Source organism: Calonectris borealis, chromosome 8 (genome assembly GCF_964195595.1).
Source record: "Calonectris borealis chromosome 8, bCalBor7.hap1.2, whole genome shotgun sequence".
NCBI lineage: Eukaryota > Metazoa > Chordata > Aves > Procellariiformes > Procellariidae > Calonectris > Calonectris borealis.
Window position 1 is genome coordinate 34,929,328 of NC_134319.1, and position 20,655 is coordinate 34,949,982.

General features: G+C 41.5%; 1 protein-coding gene across 1 annotated transcript in view; it reads left to right on the forward strand.

Annotated features, from left to right (window-relative positions):
* HMCN1 (hemicentin 1) overlaps positions 1-20,655 on the forward strand; it is a 202,959-nt gene that overhangs the window by 175,631 nt on the left and 6,673 nt on the right. Inside the window, exons 87-103 of the mRNA XM_075157015.1 lie at positions 659-928; positions 1,451-1,621; positions 1,827-1,997; positions 3,066-3,236; positions 4,474-4,644; positions 5,236-5,406; positions 7,576-7,746; positions 8,198-8,347; positions 8,681-8,818; positions 9,147-9,268; positions 10,773-11,010; positions 12,733-12,795; positions 14,282-14,401; positions 14,651-14,785; positions 15,240-15,353; positions 15,676-15,801; positions 16,609-16,737. Of these exons, the coding sequence (XP_075013116.1) occupies positions 659-928; positions 1,451-1,621; positions 1,827-1,997; positions 3,066-3,236; positions 4,474-4,644; positions 5,236-5,406; positions 7,576-7,746; positions 8,198-8,347; positions 8,681-8,818; positions 9,147-9,268; positions 10,773-11,010; positions 12,733-12,795; positions 14,282-14,401; positions 14,651-14,785; positions 15,240-15,353; positions 15,676-15,801; positions 16,609-16,737 (2,631 nt within the window). The remainder of the gene's footprint in view (positions 1-658; positions 929-1,450; positions 1,622-1,826; positions 1,998-3,065; positions 3,237-4,473; positions 4,645-5,235; positions 5,407-7,575; positions 7,747-8,197; positions 8,348-8,680; positions 8,819-9,146; positions 9,269-10,772; positions 11,011-12,732; positions 12,796-14,281; positions 14,402-14,650; positions 14,786-15,239; positions 15,354-15,675; positions 15,802-16,608; positions 16,738-20,655) is intronic.

Consider the following 20,655-nt stretch of genomic DNA (forward strand, 5'->3'; position numbering starts at 1 on the left):
TTAATATTTAAGAGTCTAGTCTAAGCTAGTGATTGAGGTCAAAGAAGAGAAGCATAGAGAGTGATTCAGCCTCATCTTAGAAACCAACTTAGAATGGGGTGATCACCTTCTGAAGGGGCCCGTTTCTCTTAGCTGACCAGAGAGGATGTCTATACAACTGGATTAAACTAGACTCTTAACTTTTAAATTCAGAAGGTTATGTGAGATGAATCCCAGCTTGCACTGACAATATTTTATTTTTGGCAGAAATAGTATTTTAAAATTATTTTTTCACTAGAGGTAGAATTTCTGAACATCCCTTTTCTATTACAGCCTCAAGCAGTATGGATCTGTTACTTATGTCTCAGCCTCTGGACATGATTAATAGCATCTTCCTGCAGGTTTTATGAAAAGCAACACATTTTAGCAATAAAGACGACTATGTGCTCATATAGTCAGGCCTCAATCCCAACCTTGGTCCTCAGGTTGCTACATATTAAAAATCATTGTCGTTTTAACTTGCAGATATTTTGACAGTGGAAGGTCAACAATAATAATTTTAGTCAAAGCAAGTGACTTAAGATTTTTTTTTCTCTCTTTCCGATCAGACCTTTAATATTCAATACAATGAAAAAAATGTAACCATGTGCTGTTGCCTGAAGAAACCTTTCTCTTCCAGGTCCCCCAGTCATTACTGTTGAACCTGTAGAGACGGTTGTGGAAGCTGGTGCCACAGCAATGCTGAACTGCCAGGCAAATGGAGAGCCTCCTCCAACCATCAAATGGTCCCGCCAAGGTCATCCGATTGTGAGCAATGAGAGAGTGGCCGTCCTGTCTAACGGCTCCTTGCGAGTTGTCGCAGCACGGAAGGAAGATACGTCTGAGTACGAGTGTGTAGCGAGGAATCTAATGGGATCTGTTCTTGTTAGAGTACCACTGACTGTCCAGGGTAGGTGCACAAAATATAGGACAGTGACTATCAAGCTGGTAGATTCCAGCGTTAATTGTGAATAAATATGATTAAGATTTTATCTTATCCACATTTTATGGATAAGATATTTTATCCTATCTTCCATATACGCATTAGGTACATGTTAAGCCTAGTCCAAGATGTCAGTGGGTTTCTACTTCATATAACTTTGTTCCTTCTGGTATACTCATCCAGCTGTGTGAAGGATTGAGAGACATAAATAATAATGAAAGGATCTTGAACTAGATCCCATCCTCAGAACGTATATCATAACTTAATTGTACCGCTAAAGAAAAGCATTTAGGAGCATGAGCAATAACTGTCCCAAAGCAGCTGAAGCATTCTCTGAACTGTAGTAAGATATTTCTGCAGTAGTGAAGATGTGAAGCGAGTTGGATTTCCAAGTATGGCTTATGAAGCGCATTTTTCACTGTGCTGAATCGGTCTAAGAGAGTTATAAGCACAAGCACGTTACAAACAGCATCATTTTTCCCATTGCAGTGCATGGTGGATTTTCGGATTGGCTTGAATGGCGACCTTGCAGCGTGACTTGTGGTCAAGGTGTTCAGGAGCGAGTCCGTCAGTGCAACAACCCTCTTCCAGCGAACGGTGGGAGGAGGTGTGAGGGGCCTGATACAGACGTACGCAGTTGCCACAACAAGCCATGTCCAGGTATTTCTTTAATTAATTGATACTTTCAATGTGCCTTATATTAAGTGCCCTAACAGTGAACCCTTATCACCACGGATCTTCATGACAGATTTATTTTTCTAAGAAGTTGGAATTCATTTTGGCTTTTGTGGAAAGAAAGAGGAAATTTCAATAAATACCGCAAAACTATTTTTTAGTTAAAACTGTGGGGTTTTCTGTTTCTTAGTGGATGGTAGCTGGTCGGAGTGGGGGCTATGGGAAGAGTGTTCAAAGAGCTGTGGACAAGGTAACAGGACCAGAACCAGAACCTGCAGTAGCCCACCAGCTCAGCACGGCGGGAAGCCCTGTGATGGCAGCGCTGTGGATTCAGTCATGTGTAATATTAGGCCTTGCCCAGGTAAGAGAAGATTGGGTTACAATTGGTTGCGTAAGGGGCTTTCTGTATAGATTTTTTTTTTTTTTCCCCTCCAAACCCGAATTCTCTCAACTTGTTTCAGATTATTAAATTATGAAAGAATTAAACTCTGAATTTTTTTATTTTAAAAGTTTTGTCATGTATTGAATGGCAGTAGTTCTTGGAAGCAGAAGTCACAAAAGTAAGTGCAAGGAAAATTTTCAGCAATTTCTACACCCCCCCAAAAGTTGATTTTGTATTTTGATGTTTTTCAACGTTTGTTACCCACGTGCTCACAGAGTAAAACTCACTACTTTAAATCTACCGTGCAAAACTAATTAAAATGAAAAAAACCCTATTAAAAAGCTATGTAAAACATAATAGTTAATAATTTAAGACATTATCGGTATGTTTTCCTCTGTTTGTTTAATTTTCAGCCATGTCTTTCTCCTCACTAGCTGAATGTTCAGGTTTCCTTCCTGTCTTGGTAGTGCTTCCTGCGTTTGACAGGTTGTGTTTTATTCGTAACCCTTCACCACTGGCATGTTTCCTTCTATACAATTTGTGTTGATTTTTCCCTTTTTTCCCTGGCTGTGCTGCCACCATGATGCCAAATGTTCATCCACTGGCCTGAGATTCATTTCTCTAGATCTTGGCAACGAAATCAGTTCTGGCTCCTGCTGACTGGTAGCCACTGCAGCTGTGTGCCAGCTTTTGGCTAGCGTGCCCCTTCCCTGGCCGAGACCGTCAGCCTAGCACAGGACAGTCAGAGCCAGGTAGCTTAGGGAAACACCAGATTTGATCAAGCGTTCAGTTCTGTTGTTCCAAGATTGTAGTGAGGTGAAGTGATGTATTCAGAAAACAAAAAGGAAAGAATTAATCTCTCTTTTGGAAACCGCTGATCCATTTCAGCTGTTGCTCAAGGCGAACGTTTTGCAAGGGCTTATTCAGAATATTTCATTTATTGGTATTAAACAACGTAGCTTTTTTGCCTTTAGGCTGTGGAGCTGTAATTTGAAGTTAAAGCAGCTGTGTAGCTTAAACAGTCTTAGAGCTGTGCTGCCTTTGCAGTGGATGGTGAGTGGAGTTCTTGGCTGCCATGGGGTCCGTGCAGCGAGACTTGCGGGAAAGGTACTCAGACACGGCTGAGGCTCTGCAATAACCCTCCCCCTTCACACGACGGATCGTACTGTGAGGGGTCTGATGCACAGATGCAGGTTTGCAACAAGAGACGCTGCCCAGGTAAGACGTGTTGGACACAGAGAACGATGACAAACTTGTCATTTCCTTTCCAAATTCTACTTAATTTATATCGAAAGCTTTCCAGTTCTGAAAGTGTTGTCCCTGAAAAAATTCCATTCGAGCCTTTTATTTTCACTGGCCCCATCACTATCTTTAGCATCCTTCTATAGACCTAACGTATGGGATTTCTTCTCCTATCCTTGTCTCTCTTCCTTTACCCTGCCACTGTGCAAAAGCAGCATTTTAAATCCTTGGCAGTTAACATTTCTTTTTTAGAATTTTCCTAGGTTCTGTTATTCATTTATCCTTTTCTTCCACATTTCAGTGAGTCCTTCATGACTGGATAGGAAAACCCACACTTTTGAAATACAACCTCTATATTTGGCTGAGCGCAGGGATAACGAAGGGAAATTTCACGAAGTGGAAAGTGCAGCAGTTCAGACTAGATCCTTCTGGCTTCATGCTCCGTTTTTGCACATGCCGGCTCCTGCGCCGAGTCCCCACTGTAACTATCAACTGGTAGAAGAGAGAACTGACCTTGTGGTAGTTGAGCAACTGAGGGCTCGATGTTGCACGTTTATCCGGCTCGATGTGCTGCTGCTGAGAATGCTATTGCTTACGGCTAGTTTGTGGCTAATAGCCCTCTTCTCAGCCACCAACTCGAGTGGATGTACCCGTAACAGTTTGTGTCACCACGTCTTGGGAGATCAAAGATTTTACTGCTCAACTGCTTAGACCTGGCTCTTGTGAGATAATTTAGTAATAACTCCTATTAACAGCTGAGCCAGTAAATCAAAGGTTGGTTAGGAAGCAGGGGGGAGAAGGTGGCGATGTTACACTTCAGGCAGTGCAGCTGCAGCCAGAGGAGGACGCACAAGAGAAGTCTGGGGTTTTGGGATGGCGCTCGTACCAGCCATCTGCCCAGTGTGGTAATTTCAGGGACTATTTTGTATATGGTTTCACTCGCCTACAGATACCTAAAAATGGGAGAGCTTGCAGGCTGAGTGATCCCTGACCATGATTCCGGTCAGGCTGACAGGTTATTTAAGAGACAGGTCATGCCTTTCTCCAGCTTTCACTCCGGGAAATCCCTTTGTAGAAATCCCTATGTAGCTGAGATGTTCTAAAAGAGTCAATAACATCCTACAGTCAGCTTTACCCTGATGTAGCACTGATGTACTCCGTTATTTCTAATGTCGGAGACTGTATCTGTACCATGCTATGCCTTTCTCACCAGTGGACGGGAAGTGGGCCACGTGGAGCAGCTGGAGTGCCTGCACCGTGTCCTGTGGAGGAGGCAGCAGGCAGAGAACGCGCCACTGCTCAGACCCAGCCCCGCAGTTTGGGGGTCACAAATGTGAAGGAAACGACATACAAATTGATTTTTGCAACAGCGATCCTTGTCCGAGTAAGTGCTTTGGCTTGGGCTGCTCATCCACTTACTGGGTTTGTATGTGTGCACGAGAGGAAGGAAGCCCTCACAGATCACGCTCTCCCACAAAAATTAGGGGGTCTGAACACAGGCAACTGGTATTAGCTGCCTGGCAAGAGTGAAAGCATCTCTTAATCAGTCAGCGCGACGGACGCTTCAAACATCAGCTGTTAGGAGCACAAACCAGTAGCAGCTGGTCCGTAGGGTCCTGCCGGGCTGTCGGAGGTCCCGCGCCGCTCTGAAGGTACATCTGCCCAGTCAGGAAGCACTGCAGAGTGAATCTCTCTGTATCTCACAGTAGAGTGCAGCCGCTCATTTGTGTAATAACATGTGCTGCTTACTTTCCTACGACGACATTCTGGAGTTTGTTAATATGCTCTGAGAAATCGCTGAATGCTGGACAAGATAACTTTCTTAAATCTTTAATTGTCTGGGTTTTTTATTTTTATTTTGGGAAAAGAAATTTAAAAGTTACTCTCCAACAGGAATAGTTTCCTAGCTTGACTGTCTGGTTTTACGTATCTGTTCTTAAGAGGAAGACAGATAAAATCTGACTTATTTTTACAGTTCACGGCAACTGGGGCCCATGGAGTAGCTGGGGAACTTGTAGTCGAACGTGCAATGGAGGCCAGATGAGGCGGTACCGGACCTGTGACAATCCTCGCCCTGCCAGCGGTGGAAGGGCCTGTGCAGGGGCTGACATGCAGATCCAGAGATGCAGCACTGAACTGTGCCCTGGTGAGTGCTCAGACTAAGAGAAACTAAACGCAGCTCTCCCTGGAAGGGTATACATAACGTACCCGAGATTTTCATATTATGAAAGGAATGTAGAACATTCCTGTAATTACTTACAATTTCATACAATCTAATAATCCACTCTCACTTTTTTTCTTTAAATGACTGTCACCTTACAAGGATTTCCCCCTTTGCATGTTAGATTTTCCCAAAATGAGATGGAATAATTCAAAACAGGAAATAGCATATGAAAATCACCTAGCAATTCTACTTAGTTTTTACAGTAAATACAGTTTATGAGGCTCCCAGTGAACTCCCATAACCTATTCCAGGAGCAGGGAAGAATGCTCAGCTCAAGTGCTTTAAATAAAATGACAATCAAAGCAGTTAACTGATTTATTGACAGTACATAACTAAGGGGCAGTTGGTGAACTTACACATTCAGGATCAATACATCCCTGGAGGTATTTAAAAGACGTGTAGATGAGGCGCTTAGGGACATGGTGTAGTGGGCGTGGTGGTGTTGGGTTGACGGTTGGACTCGATGATCTTAGAGGTCTTTTCCAACCTTAATGATTCTATGATTCTAATATCAGCAATACAGCAGATAAACCACAATGCCAGAGACTTACTAAACACCTACAAATTTCTAAACACCCTTCTACAACTCATCCCAGAAAGGGATTATTATTATATTGTTATTAATTCTGATATAATGATTAAAAAAATTATTAAACCCCTCCTCTATGCGCACCCCTTTACACGCCCTCCTCCTGTTGGAGATGCAGGAGCTCCAACTTTATGCGTACGTGTGCCACGTTCAACACCCTGCTGACCCACACGCTGGTGGCAAAGCCCCCGAGGAGGCCACCGCCGCACAGCCGAGGTGTGGGCCTCTGCTTGTTGCACCCCGTAGCACAGCCCCACCGGCTGGATACCAGCTGCTCGAGGCGCGCGAGGATGGTTCTCCATTAGGTCTCGATGGAGGTTGCAGTGTCAAGCCCAGTCTGATTGTTCCTTGCTTACCCTCCTCTTGCTTGGGTTTATCCTCCCCAACTGCAAATTTTTTTGCTGCTTTTGTACTTTTTAATTCCTTTGTTACTGTTATTTTGGCTAATGGCTGTCTTAAGCAAACTTTTTTCATTGTTACTTTCCTCTTATCATTGCCCGTTTTGGGCAAATGTCATATCGGATTAGGCATTTCCAGATACTGTGTTCACACAGCGTACAGTCACGTTCCTGTTGTATCCTCCGTTGCTATCGAGGCTGTGCGGAGTCCTGCACATGTGTACTTCAAGCTAAATCTAACTGACCTCTTGTGAGTGTTTGGATAGACAGAACACGTGTTCTTTATTTGCAAGATTTATGGCTGGTTTGTTTTCCATCAACTTCATACCCATGCAATCTCAGATATTTTCTTTGTAGGAGTAAAAGCACTCAAAGCTCTAGACAGCTAGGTTGTCTCTCCAGTGATAGCTACCAAAAACATGACAGGAGAGTCTGAATATTGACAGCTGTTCTTTACGAACTGCTTTGTGATGGGTCCGCATACATGCGACGGTGCTTTTCAGTTTTGAAATCAGCTTCTCTGTAGCCTGATACTTTCAGGGAACAGATGCAGAGACCGGCAGGAGGTACCTCCCCAGAACCTCCTGGGAGAGCGCCTGGCAGAAGCCAGGCGGCAGTTGTTCGTCTGTCCCTTCTCCCCACAGAGCGGTGCGTGGGCAGCCACCCAAAGCCAGCCTGAGCTCGCTGCCTGCGCAGCAGACCTCTCCCTGTGCCACCCTTGGGGAGGACTTGCAGGACTGCGCACGGGGACACGTGCACAAAGCTTCCCCGGTCAGCCATGAAGTGGTACCTCTTCAACATGACATAGGGAAGAACTTCACCCAGCTCTTGCTAAATCTCCAACCATTATACTGGAAACATCCCCTGGAGGAGACTCCTTGTCTCCAGTACAGCTGGTATAGGAACAAAATCTTAAAGGTGGTGTGTTTCTGAGGGGAGAAGTGTTCACTTCAGCCTGCCCATAAGGTGTTTTTGTCATACTTTTAGCTCTTTCTATTCTCTATCACATCGGTTCCATCAAGAAGGAATGACACAGAAGCATCACTGATGCAGCCCGACGCATTTAAAATGAAAAGTCGCTTTCTTCATTCTTTCTTTCTGCAGTGGATGGAAACTGGGGGCAGTGGCAAACATGGAGCCAATGCTCTGCTTCTTGTGGAGGAGGAGAGCAGACCCGAATACGCCTGTGCAGCAATCCAGCCCCATTAAATCGCGGACGTCCTTGTCCTGGAGACTCCTCCCAAATATCCAGGTGTAATATCCAAGCGTGTCCTGGTGAGTTAACTTAGCGCCTGCACACAGTGACAATGTGGTGAAAGCCTGTGGCACTCCTAACTTGACTGGTACTCTCTCGTGTCTTGGCCAGTTGACCAAGTAATTTAATTTTTTTGGCTTAAATCTCCCCTGCAACTTCAACTGGATAAATTTTTTGTTAACCTGTTACATGGCACTAGAGTAACTCCTAAACAACTGCTGCTTTTCAGGTGAGTGCGTAAGGTGGTCCCATGCTGTTGTGCGTATATCTCAGACCACATATAACAGCATCCTGTTACTTGCAGGTTGTGAGCTTTACTCTTGCAAATAATGTAGTAATATATGCAGAAATATCCTTACTTCTTAAAATGCTGGACAATATTCCTGAATTTTCTCTCCCCCAAAATATCAGACAGCAGAGTTTTCACATGGGCCTTTTTTTTTTCCTTCCTCCCTTCCCTCCCCTGCACAGGTGGGCCTTCACATGCCAAAGGCAGCATCATTGGAAATATTAATGATATTGAATTTGGAATTGCTTTCCTGAATGCCACAGTAACAGACAGTTCTGACTCTGAAACTAGAGTAATAGAAGCAAAGATTACAAACGTCCCTCGGAGCCTTGGTAGGCTTTTTATTACTTTTTATCACCTTTTGCCTTGAGCCAGGCTGAATTCTGTGCAATGTCAGTTTTCACCACTTCATTTCATTAAGTGTCACTGAAGAAACTGATCTAAGCTTTTCATAGGCAGAGAGAGGGAAAGGGAATCTTCAATATTTACTTCTAGTACATTAATATTTGTAAAATGATTCCTCTGAATATACCAATACGTATTTTTTTCTGGTTTAAATCTTAAGGGTTACACTAGTTTTAGGTCTTCATTTTCAACTCCTACTGATGTGGGTTGCATGATGTTAGGAAAAAAAGCTCTCAGATGTTTCGTCGCATTTCTTCCAGGTCCAGCGATGAGAAAGCTTGTTTCCATACTCAGCCCGGTTTATTGGACAACTGCAAAAGAAATTGGAGAAGCAATGAATGGGTTTACGCTCACTGATGCGGTCTTCAAGAGAGAAACTCAAGTGGAGTTTGCAACTGGTTAGTTACCTGTGATATACCATCTCTTTCTGTTTCCAACAAGCTGGATAGATACTGCGTTTCTTAAAAAATAGCACATAACTTGCTGCATTTTGAGTCTTGTGCTTACACCAATATTTTTTGTATGACTATGGCTTTCTGAGGCTTAAATATAGCTTTTAGAGCTGTAATTTGAAACATGTAATGGTTTTTATTATAGGCATGGTACGCCTTATAAAAATATGAATATAAAATAACTGGTCAAGGGATCCCAGTTCAGATACTGTGTGGCTAACGCGAGTCTCTGGTTAGGAAGTTTTATAAATCAGTGTGCTCTTAAAATCCATAGGTGAGATTCTGCGAATGACTCATATTGCCCGGGGCTTGGATTCAGACGGAGCCTTGCTGCTGGATGTTGTTGTGAATGGCCATGTGCTACAGCTCCAGTCAGTAGCTGATGTTAATGTGAAGGTAAAGCTGCTCGAGATACCACCCCCTTCTCTCATCACTACATACCCCTCTCTCATCTATATTAAAGCAGTAGACACTAAGCCCCGAAAACTGGTTTACTGTATGTGATGTATTTTGTGCCTGGTTTAACTGACAGATGTTCACGTGGCCTTTGAAAACAAGAAGTTGTTGTCAGGAAGGTAGTATTGGTCACTCAAGGTTTTCAGATGTTAGAAGGTAGCACCGAGAAGTGTCTTCGGGGGTAGTTATCCCAGGCAGGTGTCAGGTGCTGCTTTCAGTAGAGCTGTGAAGGTGCATCTTAAACCTGCCTGACTTTTTGGCCTCCCTGAGGATGACGCCAGCTCTTTTATACCATGGCACCTTGCAAACATTTCTGAATATTACTGATGATTTGTTTGCAGCTACAATTATACATAGTCTGGCAGAGAAACATCCCTGTGGCTGATAAAGTTGCAAAGACAGGGGATTAACGGGTTCTGAATCAGATTACATCACGGGGTATTTTATGTGTTCTTACCATACATGCTGTCATGATGCTGTTAATGATGTCCTCCTTTCTCTGCTACAGCATCAAAACTGTGTCTTGTGGAGATATCTATTATGGCAAACAGTCCTATTATGCAATTAATCTGAAATATTTTACAGAATTTGCTCTTTCAAAGAATGACGCATCTCTATGTACTTTTTCAGGAATGATTAGAGAGGGTGGTTTGCATGATCGTAAGAGGTTATAATCTCGCTACTGATTTGCTCTGCCTATTGATTCTAGGAGATAATTCTCTACTGCTCCTAGAGATAGCTTCTGTCACTGACCTTGTACTCCTGATAGAAAGATGGAGTGCAAAGGAACTGTTTTTCTACCTTTTTGGTTTAGTATAAGACATGAAAAACATTTTGCTTAATATAATACATGGTGTTAAAGTTTTGGTTTAAAACCAGGTGCTTGATAATTGGTTTTACTGTAAAAGAAAGAACGTTCTTTGAAGTTGTTTCTATAAAGGTGGTAATTAGTGGTAGGTAACCAGTGAAAATGTTTTAACAGTACAATAAATATATACATGAAGTTCTTGTTGATACACTGCAATATGTAGCATGTCCAATATTTATACCTTTTTTCAGTGGCAGGATTTTTCTCTACTGATTCTTTATTTAGCACATGTTGTTAGCATCTGACTTAGAATACAAAAAAAATATTTAGACCTCAAAAGAGAGTTATTGAACAGTAAGATCATTTTCAGGGTTTTTTTGGAAATGTTCTGCTCTGGCCCCCATCATCAGGATCCTCAGTACCACAGCCTGTTTCTTAAAGTAATGTATCAGATGCTGTTAAGGTTCAACAGTTAAAATAAGAGTAAAAAAGGCATGTGTTGTGTGAAATACGATTTGTTCAGCTGTTGGAAAAAAAAATCTTTCTCAGAATACGTCTCATACTGCTTTAGAACACGAAGACCACAGTTGGTCTTGGCTGTACTCAGTGGCTGATTCAGGAATCGTGCTGTTTCAGGATTACACAGAAGACTATATTCAAACCGGCCCTGGGCAACTGTATGCCCATTCCACTCGTCTCTTCACTATAGATGGAGTTAGTGTTCCCTATACATGGAACCACACTATCACCTATGACTACACTAAAGGAAAGATGCCTTTCTTGGTGGAAACACTCCACGCTTCCTCTATTACAACGGAGTACAACCCACTGGAAGAAACTGTGGCTTTCAAAATCCACGCTTCCATTGCAAAAGGTATTGTTCTAATCTTTCACAAAAATAAACCAATGGAAAAATAATGTCCTATCTTCCTAGAATTCATTACCTATTCTCAAAAGTTATGGTCTTGAAAGAGGAAATGCGGTGAAACTTGGGTAACTTTATTGTAGATCCTGGGACCTACATGTCTTGTTAATATACCTGTAGACTAATACGTAAAAGCTGTTGCGGTTTGCACTTACTCTTCAGCTGTAGTTCTCGTCGATGATGTACGTCTGCATTTGCTGACACTGCTAATAGCATCACCCGTAGCGTCAGAGAGTCAATCTAAAATATTTCTCCATTTCCTTGCATGTACCTTTCATTCTTTAAAATGAAATTACTGTCGCTTTTGTGTGGGGTCAAGTGCTGGTGGGGTTTTATGTTTGGCTTTGGTTTTGCATAGCGATTAAGAAAAAGGATTGCTTATTTTCTTCTCACAGCAAAAACCACATAAATGTAAGTAAGGTAGTAATGAGGTGGAAGAACACTCAAAATTCAGCACTAAAATGGGTAAAATGTCCTAAGCCATTCCTCCGATTTAACTTCTCTGGAATTATTTGGCATGTACAGAAAATATGATGCTGACCTGCAGCTTGAAAACTTTACTGGTACTTTATGGATATATTTTTTAAGGCCAGATACGAATGGTGCATGGTTACGCAGCGCTGTGTAGACACGTGCTTATGTACGGTCTGTAAATCTGGGGAGTCCTAACACAGAGGTGGCGAGCTAGCAGCTGCATCATCCGTGGTACTGCATCTTAGCATTACCAACTGCTGGCTTTTATTAACTTCTATTTAAGTGATCTTAAGGAATAGGGCATATATTTGTGTAAGCGTGTTTTCCTTTGAGAAGTCATAATTGGTTAGGAGCAGAATGTCCTGTTATCTTTTTAAATAGTATTTGGGCTTTTTTTACACAGTAAGGCTTAACATCATCTTTCAAATGAAGTAACCCAGTTTGAAAGTAAATGAAACAGTGGGATTGCCTATCTCAGTCTTTCTTTTCAATAACAACATTCTAAATGAAGTAATATAATGATTTTCCCACTTACCAGACTATGAACTCATTGTTTAATTTGAAAACCAAGTAAGGTTTTTTTTTTCCCATTTTAAAAAGAGGTCTGATAAAAGGAAGTCTCCAGACCAAGTTATGCCTATGCATAAATCTGGCCAAGCCTTTACTGAACTTGCATATTAATTAATATACTGCTTTTTTAAAAATTACATATTTATTGAATCAATTTTCAAGCAGCAGGTCATTGAGCAGTTTTCCATTGCAGTTCATAGTACGCACGTGTGTGCTTCTACAGTGACTTCCCACAATCTATGACACGGCGATTTGTTTGGTTTGGGTTTATTTCCCTCCTTTTACGTGAAGTGAAACTGAATGGTCTATTCTTTTAATAATGAAAACTTTAAGGAGGAACTTTGCAGGATTTATTAGGCTGGGATGCAACTTGCAGTCGCTCTGAGGGAAACCCCCCACCTGTTTAATGTTTTTCAAAACAGCAAATCCCACATACTACTGACTTTTAGTGCCCAAGCAGAAAAACCACTAAAGTCTGGATTGTAAAAGTTTCTATTTTAGTGTCCAAGAATAATAAATCTTTTATAAATAGCTGGGCTGCAATTCTTAATGTTAAACGGTTTTTAAAAAGTAATAAAATGGCCATATTTTCATCCACAAGTAACATGTGCTTCCTTTACCATACAGGAGATCGTAGCAACCAGTGCCCTGCTGGGTTTGGTTTGGACTCAACTGGGCCTTACTGTTCAGGTAATGATGTGACAAGGCTGGTGTGTAATCACAGACTCATAGGTTTGGGATGGAAGGGACCTTAAAGATCATCCAGTTCCAACCCCCCCGCCATGGGCAGGGACACCTTCCTCCAGACCAGGTTGCTCAAAGCCCCGTCCAACCTGGCCTTGAACCTTCCAGGGATGGGGCATCCACAGCTTCTCTGGGCAACCTGTTGCAGTGCCTCACCACCCTCATCGCAAAAAATGTAGTCTTTATTTCCAGTCTACATCTACCCTCTTTTAGTTTAAAACCGTTAGTCCTTGTCCTGGCTCTCTACCAGGGCCCGTACAGGCCCTGGTAAAAAGTCTCTCCATCTTTCTTACAAGCCCCCTTTAAGTACTGAAAGGCTGCAGTAAGGTCTCCCCGGAGCTTTCTCTTCCCCAGGCTGAACAACCCCAGCTCCCTCAGCCTTTCTCTATAGCAGAGCTGTTCCAGCCCTCTGACCATTGCCTCGGCCTCCTCTGGACCTGCTCTAGGAGGTCCATGTCTGCCTTGTGCTGGGGGCCCCAGAGCTGGATGCAGTACTCAACCACCAGAGTCTACATCACCTTTACCTAGAGTTTCAAAGGATGCAATACGTACTTCAAAAAGCGTAAGCTACCATTGATAAAAGGGTGTGGATCCAAAGGCAGATGAAGACGTCACTTCTGCACTCATCTAGAATATAAGTAATTCCCAGGCAGCTTTTCATCAGTACCTCAGATACAACTGGGGGACATTGAGCCACAGTATCTGCTGAGCCTGCAAAGCAATGAAGCACTACATGATCTGTCTGGAGGGAAGGACGAGTGTTGGCAACCTAGACAACAGCCCACAAGTTCCTGCTTGGGGGGTGGAGGTGAAGAGAAGGTTATGACCATTTTAGCTGTCTCTAGACGACTGAGTCACGTTTGTTTTGGGGAACAATTATCTGATAGACTTTTGTGGACTTATTTCATTGCCCCTTGAAAGCTTATAAATGAAGGAAGTTATACAAGAAACAAACACGACATCATCCAAAAGGTTTAAAACCAGGAAGACTGAAAATAAGATCGCTAAAACAATTTTCCACTTGCAGTATCATCTATAAAACAATATATATTCTAAAACTTTAATATGGGACATATTAATCTTTGCACATATATCTAGGAAATCTTAAGTCTAACACTGAAACCCATCTGTTCTGTTGAAAGAGATTCTTTGGAAAAGATTGTATCAAACATTCATTACCGCGGTAGTGACCCAGTCCGGCAGAGCTAACGCAAGATTCCAGCAAGCCGTGTTAGCGTAGGTTTGGTAACCGTGAAAATAAGAGTGGAGAATGCACCGCTGAACCGCTTCTGTGCAGCTGCTCCATTGCTAGACCTAGTTCTACCCTGTAGGCTCTACCAGACATAGGCCTCTTATGAAGGGTTTGTTTGGTATCGTTTCTGGTAAAGTCTTGTGAAGTCTCACTGGTTTTTCAAACGTTTCCTTGTTCCAGACGAAGACGAATGTGCTGTGCGAAATCCTTGTTCCCATACCTGTCATAATGCCATGGGATCTTACTACTGCTCCTGTCCGAATGGCCTCACGATCTCTGCGGATGGTAGGACGTGTCAGGGTAAGATAAGTATTGCCGTGGACAGGTTGGGTACGAAAAGCCCCACGGCACTTAAATCGCTAGAGAAATGTTCTGTTCGGGCTGGGCCGTTTTCTCATTATAGGAATATAATTTATTGGTGGTATTCTAATTATTTCATACCTGAATATATTTGCAATCAAGTTTTTCATAGTTGATCATGCTCAAGTCACTGCTTAATCTGTGTTTCATTTTGACATAGTGAGGTTTACAGCTTGTTTTTAATTATAGATATTGATGAGTGTGCGTTAGGTGGACATACGTGCCATGCTGGCCAGGACTGTGAAAACATCATTGGCTCGTTCCGCTGCGTGGTTAGATGTGGGAACGGCTTTAGGAGGACAGCTGATGGATTTAGCTGCCAAGGTGCGGAGAGGTCTTTGGGTTTTGGTGTTGGCTTTCATAAACTGAAAATGCTGTCTTTTTTTTCGTGTGACAATTGAAAGTAACTTTTTAAAAGATGCATCTCCAAATACAGTGTCTATAAATTTTCATTATTAAGGTTGTGGGTTTTTGGGGTTTGGGTTTTTTTTGTGGTTTTTGTTTTTTGGGGGTTTTTTAAACATTTTGCTTTTTCCATCTTTAGAAATGAATTTAAAATCCTATCGGGGAATAACCTCACAGTCTTGCCTTTGTGTCCCATGTGCATTTTCTTTTACAAAGAAGTGAGAGAAGTAAACACTTCTGAACATACCTCAGTAGTGTAATAACTAGAGCTCAAAGCAGAGTCCAGAATGTTGACTCAACCAAAACACTGTTCAGGTAAATGAGGACAAGGCAATTCCCAGCTATGGTATCAAGGATTTGTATCGTTCAACAGATGTTAATGAGTGTCAAGAGTCCAACTCCTGTCATCAGCGTTGCTTCAATACTATAGGAAGTTTCCACTGTGGTTGTGATCCAGGATACCAGCTAAAGGGCAGAAAATGCATGGGTATGAATTAATTTTTGAATGTTAATTCCCTTTTTCGAATGGACATGCTTCAACATTTATTTGTTGCTATATTTGTTATCAGAAACTTCTATGAATGAAAATCGTACTATGGATGATATACTTAGTATGCATTGCTGAATCTGTTTGTAAAGCAGTACTGAAAGGCAGAGGAAGTGGAATTGGGCTGACTGATAAATGCACGTGAAATGCATTCAGATGCGTGTACACAGTATAATTACAGTTGGATTATTCTGCTCTTTAGGAAGTGAGCATAAGGAAGTGAGTTCATTTCCATTCTTGCTTCTTTTTTTTTTAAAATAAGATGTAAATGAGTGCAGGCAGAATGTATGCAGGCCTGATCAACTTTGCAAAAACACCCGTGGTGGCTATAAGTGCATTGACCTGTGTCCCAATGGAATGACCAAAGCAGAAAATGGAACTTGTATTGGTGAGTAGAAGTGTTAATATACCATACGATGATGGTAAAGACAGGGACAATGATGAATTTAAAACCAAAAAATCTTGGAGAAAGTCCATCTCCACATATTTGCACATATTAAGGCATCAACTTTTTTTCGTTTATGGGAACATACGTATTTAACTTTTTTGTAATTGGTATTAAAAGACTAGATGTATCCTTGCCACTTCTAGTTTTCCGTTGCTCTTAAGAACGAACAATAAGGTTTTCCTCAGCATTTTTTCTGCATTGTCACCTTGAATTCTATAAATTGTTCACTGACTGAAATGTTTTGCCCCATGTGTGAATGCTTTCTTAAGAGTTTGTCTCGAGAGCTCTGAATCAAGTTCACAGGTCCTTGCTGCTTATCAGGGACGCTTTTAAACATAACCAAAGTTATATACAGTACCAAATCTTTTTTTCTAGTGGGATATGACAGGAAGATGGATTGTGGCTCTTTGGAGAGTAGCTGATCACATTGGAAACCTCAATGAAAAGTTTTGAAAATTAACGGAAAAAGTGTGTGTAGATGCAATACGGTCGAAAAATTTATTTGTGTATCTGCTCAAAATCTGCTTTCAGATTGTGAAACACAGATTGTGATTCGTAACACAAACTGTTATAGAGTAATGCCTAATCATGGCACCAGGTAAGAAAAGTGTACGTTCAGAGGCCAAATCTATCTAGAGGGGTATATTCACTTGTGGCTTAACTGCATTCCTTCGATATTAAGCAGTTTAAAGCTGTAAGAAGTTTCAAGAAAAATCTGACTACTTCCCCTTGCCTTGTTGCTTGCAGACATTGATGAATGCCGGGATGGAACCCACCAGTGCCGCTATAACCAGATCTGTGAGAACACACGAGGAAGTTACCGTTGTGTGTGTCCACGAGGATATCGGTCCCAGGGAGTTGGAAGACCTTGTGTGGGTAAGCTGTCCAATCACATGAGTATCACATATTTTCTGCGGCTGCTTTTGGCTGGGCTTTCTGCTGTAACATATCCAACAATGCTATCCCATTTGAAGACTATGCTATGTAGACAAATTTGCTCTGACGTTCAAAATTATCCATCTAAAACAAAGCGTCCCACTCAAAGCAAGCAGTCAAAATTAAGTGATTCCAAACAGAGATTGTTATAGGTCCATACTTTGAAAACAAAGCGTACAAAGGTATCAGAGCGCTGGTGGATGGATGTGGCACGCTACCACTCCACAAGAGGCTCCATTTATAAAAATCAGGTCAGGTTTGTTAGTTGATTGGACAGTGAAACGTGCCTGGCCATACCCTGGACTGCACTGATTTACACCTGAAGGCAGTCAAGCAGGGAGTGATGCGGATTCCCCTAAAGGAGAACACCCAAAGGAAGCGTGTTGCAAGAGGCACAATACACCCTGAACTCGCCTCTGCAAGCGAGCGGCACAAACACACTTACCCACCCGCTGGAACGGCGAAGGGTGTTCCCCGTATGGGTAGAGCGGAGGGAGCTGATACGCATTCATCACTCCACGCTCCCCTTTCTGGTTTGGGTGGATTGCAGCAGGGAAGGAGGATTCCTGTCAGTCACAGGAATGCTGAGCATGTAGTTACTCCCCTATGCTATCTACACACAACCTTTTGGCATAAAAATGTGCAGAGCTTTCTCCCACGCACACATGCGTAGCATTTGAAGGATGCTCTCATAGCTCTAACGTGGATAGCAAGGGAGTTTAACGTATGGTGTCAGTGAAGTGCGTAAAACACTTCCCCTGGCATTTAATAGACCTCAGGATGGCACTAGGATCATTTAGATTCACCCTTTCTGTATTTATGTAGAATATTTAAAACATAATAGCTGATCCACCCTGATAATAATGATTTATGAATGTTGGTATATGACACTAAGTGAACTTGGTTTCAGTTGCTCTCATGTATCATATCAGAGAAGCATTCTTCCATGATGACTTCTTCAAGATTAGCTTTCATAAGTGATAAATAGCTGCTTTGGAGAACAGGATTTTTTTTTTTCTTTTTAAATAACCTAAGATTTTGGACTACCAAAAGCCAGGAATGTTGGTTTTTGTTTTTAAAGAGATTAAATTGCAGTAAGAAACTGTTTGGCTGTAGACCAAGACATTAGTTCCACCAGCTGCCTCTCTACTGAAATAAAATCAATCCCAGACTCCTTAACATATATTAAAACCATTTAAATTTCTGACAGTAATAAGCTAGATAAAGTCTAGGACTACAGATTTTCACAAAACACTAGCAGCTGCCCTGAAGCTGTCTTCTGACCAAGGAGCACTGAAAGCTCCCTCTTAAATTAAAGTATGACCTTTATGCACCTTTGAATTTTTATCTGATCTAAAATATAGATGCATCAAAGATATTAGTTCACATGTGTTAATAAAATCCAGTTTTTATTGTTAATGTTTCCAGTGAGCACAGGGAAGAGTTGAAAAGTAAGCAGGGCCCCAGACTGAAACAGAAGAATTGAACTTTGTTCCTACCTGTGCCACTCTTGCCCTGTGGAAAGTCCTTTGTGCCACAATTCCCTGCCTGTTAGATGGGGATAAGATACTCATTTGTCATCACAACACCCATGCCCATTTAACTAAATTACAGTATTTCTGTGAACTGTGTTGGATCTCAACATGCCATATCATAGATGGAAGGGCATTATCAGAAGCTGTTATAAAGCATTTTTGCGTATAACATGTGCAGGGCTATCTAGAATTTAAAATCAAATATTATTCCTCAAGTTAAAGAATGCATGAGAATTTAGCTATTTTAGTTTCAAAGTCGTTTCACCTTGTTCTTGTAAATATTTAATATTCATAATGCGTAATCCAAGGGGTACTGTCCCCTGGAGACTCAGGCTTACCAGTCAGTCAGCGATCACTTCTCACAGGGATGGCTGTGGTATAAATGCAGGTGACTTGCTGTCTTCAATTTTGCTTGTATTGCACAGGCTGATCCTACGAACGAAATTTTTCACCTGTTTTCACCCATTATTTCTATGATAGTCTTATATTGCTTATCCACAACTTGTTCCAAGGATGTTGGTTGTTGTAAAGATGTTAGTGCACGCACCTATTCCCTATTTTATGCAAGTAAAGAACGTTAAACTCAGCAATTAGAAAATAGTTGAGCGCTAAGGAAATAACGAGTTTCAGTATTTTTTTACACATATATGAGTAATACTTTTTCATCTTAAGCAAACAATGAAGGAATATAAACTTAAAATTCGTATTAGTTGTTGCCGTATTAAAAATGAAGTTCTCTTGTTTGTAACACCTGACAATATTGCCCTAATGATATTTCAACTAATATATGAAGTTTCAGTTATGTGTTTGTGAAATAACAATTGGAAAATACTGCAACGCTCTACAATAATTGTCCCTGGATTTCCAACTCTCAAAACATTTAATTATTAATACCCCCAAAAATTCTTTAAAACTTTAAAATATAAAAAGTATTAAACACTTAATAAAAATGCAGTCTAATATTCTACTACGTTTCTGAACAGTACTACTTTTTAAATACCATTATCATGCATTTGTGTCTTGGAGGGTTACAAACTATGCTTAAAATACTATGTTCAGAGGGAACCAAAATGAAACTGTAATAACGCTAGCTTAATGGCATTTTTACAATAATAATTTAAAGAATACACACTTTCCTCTAATATGAGATAATTAAACCCTTACTGAGTCACCATTAAGATCATCTTTAAATTCTAGTAAAAAAAGGTCCATAATAAATGTCAATTATAGATAGGTTGTTATGTATGTTAATATCAGGTTACTTATTTCTGGTCATTGCAGAGTTGCACATCTCTGTTTGGAATTAGCAGATTTTTGTCTTTTTCGAGTAAAGAATGAATGTAAGTTTGAAAAGGAATACTGTGTATGTCAAGTTTTCAGCTGGGCCTGAAGTAACTTGATGAAAATTTTAGAAAACTTCTTTCTGGTAGTGCCAGAGAGACTGTGGGAGAAAGCCTGGTCCTACAGTATCCAAGAGCACTCACATTTACTTTATTTTGCACGAAGGACACTCATCATGTTGTATCCTTAAACCCTTTAGCATACTTTGTATGCTCAGTACTCTGTTTTGATTTAAGGATGGATATTTACTGCTAGGGTTGGTCAAATTACTTTGGATTACAATTTAAAGGGAAACAACTTAAAAAAAAAAAAGCATTCCTTAGGAAAACAAAAAATTTCTATTTCTTAATTGTACAGAAGTGAATTAATATTTACTGTTAAGCCTCCAACCTTTCATAGCTGGAATGACCAATAACAACAAGGAAGGTTAGAACACACCCGACCTCCTTCCCCTGCAGCCCTGTGACACCTCCTCGAGACCTGATTTTTCCCCTGACGCAGAGTGCAATAACCGCCTCGGAGCTTTTGAGCTTTCCTCAGTGCCGGTTTGAATGAATTTCTAACGCTGTACTTCTCAAGCATGCTCTGTGTTAAGTATCCTTTAAAGAAGGGCCCGCCAGCTTCTCCCACCCATCTGCGGAGCACTTAAGAAAAAAAAATAATTACCGAAGTAGTGGTGAGCAGCTTAGGCTGAAACGATGAACGGCGTGGGTCCTAAGGGCCCCTTATTTCTCAGAGTGCATCCGTTCTGGTAACCAGCAGGAACCGCAGCCGGCAGCTTCCAGGCTATCACGCGGCCCTGCTTTTGCAAAAGCAGGGGAACAGGCTTGGATCCCCATTTTATAGCCACAGCTCACCTTCAGTAACACTCGGGGCAGGACTTTCAGCAGAGTTCCCGTCCTGCGTGAGCACGGTCTTACGTCACAAGCAGCCTTACAGGCAGCACGAAGGTGTATTACTGTACAGGGTAGAATAACCTGCC